The 4590-nt window shown below is 41.7% G+C and overlaps 1 protein-coding gene across 1 annotated transcript in view; it reads right to left on the bottom strand.

The window, feature by feature from the left end:
- CDH20 (cadherin 20, type 2) overlaps positions 1-3931 on the bottom strand; it is a gene marked incomplete at its 5' end in the record, with an annotated part of 25569 nt that extends 21638 nt beyond the window's left edge. The window contains 2 exons of the mRNA XM_009580580.1: positions 1720-1907; positions 3760-3931. Coding sequence (XP_009578875.1) covers positions 1720-1907; positions 3760-3931 — 360 coding nt within the window. The remainder of the gene's footprint in view (positions 1-1719; positions 1908-3759) is intronic.
- Between the last annotated feature and the right edge of the window lie 659 nt (positions 3932-4590).

A 4590-nucleotide genomic window follows, 5' to 3' on the forward strand; every position in this document is an offset into this window, starting at 1 on the left:
CAGTCTCGGAGAGCTGTGCCACGCCGCCGGGATTTAGCAGGAGCCGCTGTGAGAACGTGATTGACCGGGCAGCGGCTGGGGAGGAGGGCAGCGCAGGGCTCCCCGGCTGCCGGGCTCCGTGCTGGCTGGGTAACCCACCACCCTGCCTCCCACGGGCAGCGCGAAAGCGAAGGCGGGGAGAAGGGGGAGGCTGTCGCTGGGGCGAGTGTCAGCCTCACGGGCGGGGAGCTTGAAGGGACTGTAGCTCTTCAGGAGGCACTCAACATTTTGTGGGATTAGTGGGCTGAGATAAATGGCCACAAGACCGCAAGCAGTGGTCTTGCTGTAACTGTAAATTCGGACTTTTTGATGCCTGTTATAGAAGTGCTAGTTATTTTGTTTGGGAAATCTGCCAAGAAAAATGAAAAGGAAAGTTTTGCTTTCTCTCTGGGTTTAGAAATTCCCTCTCTCTCTCTCCTTCCCCCCATTTTGATATCCTTTTCTATCAACACCGGTTGATTTTTTTTCTTCTTTTTGGTACCAAAGGACAACTTTCCTAGTGTTTGACTGTTGATAATCATAACATTACAAAAAGCTACAGGCATATATAGAATTTTACAAACACTTACGTACAGTAGATGGATTGAGCAGTATGTACCTGATGCCAATACATACCTGGTATGATTGATGCCATAGATTTTTATAACTCCGACTCCTGACATACATGAACGTCTAGTAAAACTGTATTCATAACAACAAAAGCTTATTGTGTCAAGCTTATTGACACATTTACTCCAAAGAAACTATTTTCTTTCACCAGTGAGTGAAAAATTACGTTAGAGTTTGCATTCAACATCTATTTCATCCCAGCAAAGCACTTAAGCACATGCTTAACTTTAGGGACTACTGGGCATAAACAAGAGTTGGAGAAAAGTGACCATAAATACATGTTTAAATGCTTTGCTGTAAGGCATAGAGGCTTGCAGGGTCAAATCTCTCTCATGTGTTGTTCCATTTTAGTGCACAATTTACTCCCAGGCTATTTAAATGGAGACTATACTTCCTTATTAGTACACTAGATATGCCTAGGCAGAAATACGGTTACAATTTCATAACCTAGAAACAGAGTTGAACTTCTAGCATTTATGTAAGATTGTAGAATAAATATCCTATAGCAGGGAGTCTAAGCAAAACACTCTATTCCTTTCTGCATAGCCTGAGGTACAGAGTACTAGCAGTTTCACAGCTGCCATTTTAGAGACAGCTTCTTCTAGCCTAATTAGCATTTATGGATCTTCAAGCAGCAATTAAAAAAAAAACTGCCTGGGTTTTATTGGTTTATAAATAATTCTAAGGCATGCTTTACTATTGTTTGTGGGACACCAGAGTGAAAAATGTGTACAGTTCAAATGCAAATATTGATCTAATTTCTTGCATTGTAGGATAATTAAGCTACAGAGAATATTTAAATAGATAAATAGTGAATCAGAACATTCCGTCGGTGGGAAAAGACATGTTTATGCTAATGCTGTCCCCACTTTTTAAAGGTTTCTCCTAGGAACACAGTCTGCTTTCATTTTTTAGCAAGGAATGTTAAAGAAATTGTGTTTTATCGCAGGAAAGGGGCTACTGTCATGTAATGCGAACCAAGTTACTACAGGCATAAGGGAATATTGCACACATAAAATGTAACGAGGACAGCCAGCCATATAAATTACTATAAAAAGGAAACTTTACTACCTTTCTCACAGTTATGATGCCAACTTGGTAATTAGGATCAGTGTTAATATCAAAGACATCCAGTCCATCCCCATCCACAAGGCTGTATTTCATCTCTGCGTTAATGCCTTCGTCCAGGTCTTTCGCAACCACGCGGCCCACAGTGGAGCTGACAGGAGCGGACTCCAGCACACTCATCTGATAATGCTCTGGCACAAGCAGCAGAGAGAGAGAGGGGAGCAAAAAAACAAAAAAACAATGCAAAGAGTAGATCAGGGCAGGCCACAATATTGCATAGCCTGCAGGGAATCCCTAGTACCTTTCCCAAAGCTGCAACAGCAGTGTGATTTCCTTTAAAAAGCCACAGCTAGACTGAATTGCCTGGGAAACTTTTATTTAGGTGTCTGTCATATCAACAGGTTTGTTCAACGGGTTCTTTTCAAAACAGCAATATACCTGAAAATGGGAACTTCAATTAGAAAAATAGGGCAATTAACACCGGTGCTGTTGCAGTCATGATATAAAGCAGGATATGAAACAGATTTAATAGGACAGGCATACTTTTTTCGATCAGCTTGTACAGCAGGAATAAACACACAAGTTTCGAGCACCACAAATCCTTTCTCAAGTCCGTATAAACTTCTTTTCCATCCTGAACAAGGCTTTGAGGGCTCAGAAGCTTGCCTGTTTCTTCCAAATTTACCAGTTACTTTATTAAAATATACTACCTCTCCCTACAAATCCTGTCTTGAGCACATTTGGTGCATCACTAATTTGCTTAGCAGCAAGCCTGGGGAAAGAGAGTGCTGCTATTTTAAAAACGTGTTTTAAAAATATAAATGTTGTATCTAAAATACTTCTCTGCCATCATACTTTATGTTCAAACCTTCCTTGCCGCACTCTCTCTGTTAACTCCACCAATTGTTGAGCTTTACAAGGTAGAATAACACCAAGGGTGGGGTTTGATCTAGTCTCACTTTTCTTAATCAAGAGTTTGATATCAAACAGTTAAAATTCATGCCACTTTCAAAACAGGATAGGTAATGGTGCGTTCAACAAGTTGCTCTGACAGAAGAAGAAAAAAAAGTGCTTCTTGCTGCTCTTAGTGGAGTGCTTTGATTTAGCAGTGCAACATGCAGAAACATATGGAGAAGAAGAATAGCAACAAAAAGAAGTTTTCATTTCTCAGCTAGATGAGAAAAATGGCAAAACCAAAACAGCTTGAGACTGATCTACACTACCAAAAGAATCAGCTTTCTTTAAAAAAAAACCAAGTAGATCCCTTGAAAGATTTAGTTCAATCAAACCTGAACTGAAAAATATCTTTCAAATTTTTAACAGTAATATAGAATTATGTAGGTAAATTTGCTCTAAGAGAATTTTAAAAAGAAAGAGCAAAATACTGCAAATCTTGCTTTGAGATTTTACTTCTGTAAATACAAAGTAACATTTCTGATAAGAGCGGAGTTGCCTTTTTTTTGCATTCCATTAACTGTGGCTGTTACATATCTTAGGGTTTAACTGTATATTGCCAAGGTTTAGATGAACCTTTACTGGAAAGCAGCCTGTACGACAACGCGCTCTACACTGGCAGCACAGCTACCAGACGCTCCCCTGCAGTGGCCTGGCTGGAGTGTTGAATGAATTATCTTTCAACTTCCAGCACCGCCACATGTCCCTGATTTGACAGACATCCTTTCGGAGATAGAGTGAAAAGAGAATCAGGGCAGCAATTAGCAGCCAAAGGCAATGGCCATGAGCAGTCTAGGACCACAAAAGATGTCCTTCTTTCCTTTTTCTGTAAATTATTTTCCCACCCTTTAAAAAAAGTATTGGTTTTGATGATTTTGGAGGTCAGAAACCTCTTCTGAAAGACAAGCTGGTGAATGCTCCATTTTGACATTTTCGGAAGGAAGGAAAGTAAGTTCCTTCTTCGATATGAAATTCTGCCCATCTCTAATTGTCACTGTCCTGATTTTGAAAATGGCTGTAATGAGAGCAAACAGCAGCCGTGTAACTCAGCCACCCCTTTTCGCCCGTCCTGACGCAGCGGGTACTCACTCTGTGGAAATCTGGGTGGATTATCATTGACATCAGAGAGAGTGATGTTGACTGTGGTTGTTCCAGCTAATCCTCCCAGCTGTCCACCCATATCCTTGGCCTGGATAATCACTTCATAATATTCTTTTGCTTCTCTGTCCATGTTCATTAGAGCTGTCCTAATTAAGCCTGAGATTGAAGGGGAAAAGGGGTTTCAGGAACAAAAGAAACAGCAGTTAAAGAGTATACAAACAAGGTGGGATGCTCTTGCTCTTGCATCGTGCTCCCTATGTCAAGAATAAGACCAGACTCTGCATTCAGTCTCACCTTTTCTGGCAGAGTAAAACTCACCCAAATTAAATCTAGGTTAACAGAAGGTGTGAATTTTAAAGAAGCCCAGTTAAAATGCATCAGCTGTGGGGCAGGCTGTCTGTTCAAAATTAAAATGTTGTCTTCCAGGGAAGACGGAAAAGCATTTCGGGTACAGAGTGCGCTATGCTGAATTAAGGCCCTGCTCAGGCTAAATACGTCTTCACAAAAGGTGGAAGTGATGTGATTAGTTAAAAGAGAGAGAGAGATATATATATAAAAGATACATAAAAAAGATATATATAAAAAAGATATATCAAGTTTTCCAGAGTGTCCCTACACACGCAGTCCTGGAGGCAACCTGACATAAACCCATTTGCCCGGGTCCTTCGGGACCCACGCTGGGGCCCACGGGAGCAGAATTTGGGGAGATACCGCTGGTTCGGGCAGGTCGCTCCTGCAGCGGGGAGGGGCGGCGGGAGGCGGCAGGTCACCCTGCTCCCCCCAGCCCGCAGAGCCTCCCTTTCCGTCGGGGTAACACTA

Source organism: Fulmarus glacialis, unplaced genomic scaffold (genome assembly GCF_000690835.1).
Source record: "Fulmarus glacialis isolate BGI_N327 unplaced genomic scaffold, ASM69083v1 scaffold8006, whole genome shotgun sequence".
Taxonomy (NCBI): domain Eukaryota; kingdom Metazoa; phylum Chordata; class Aves; order Procellariiformes; family Procellariidae; genus Fulmarus; species Fulmarus glacialis.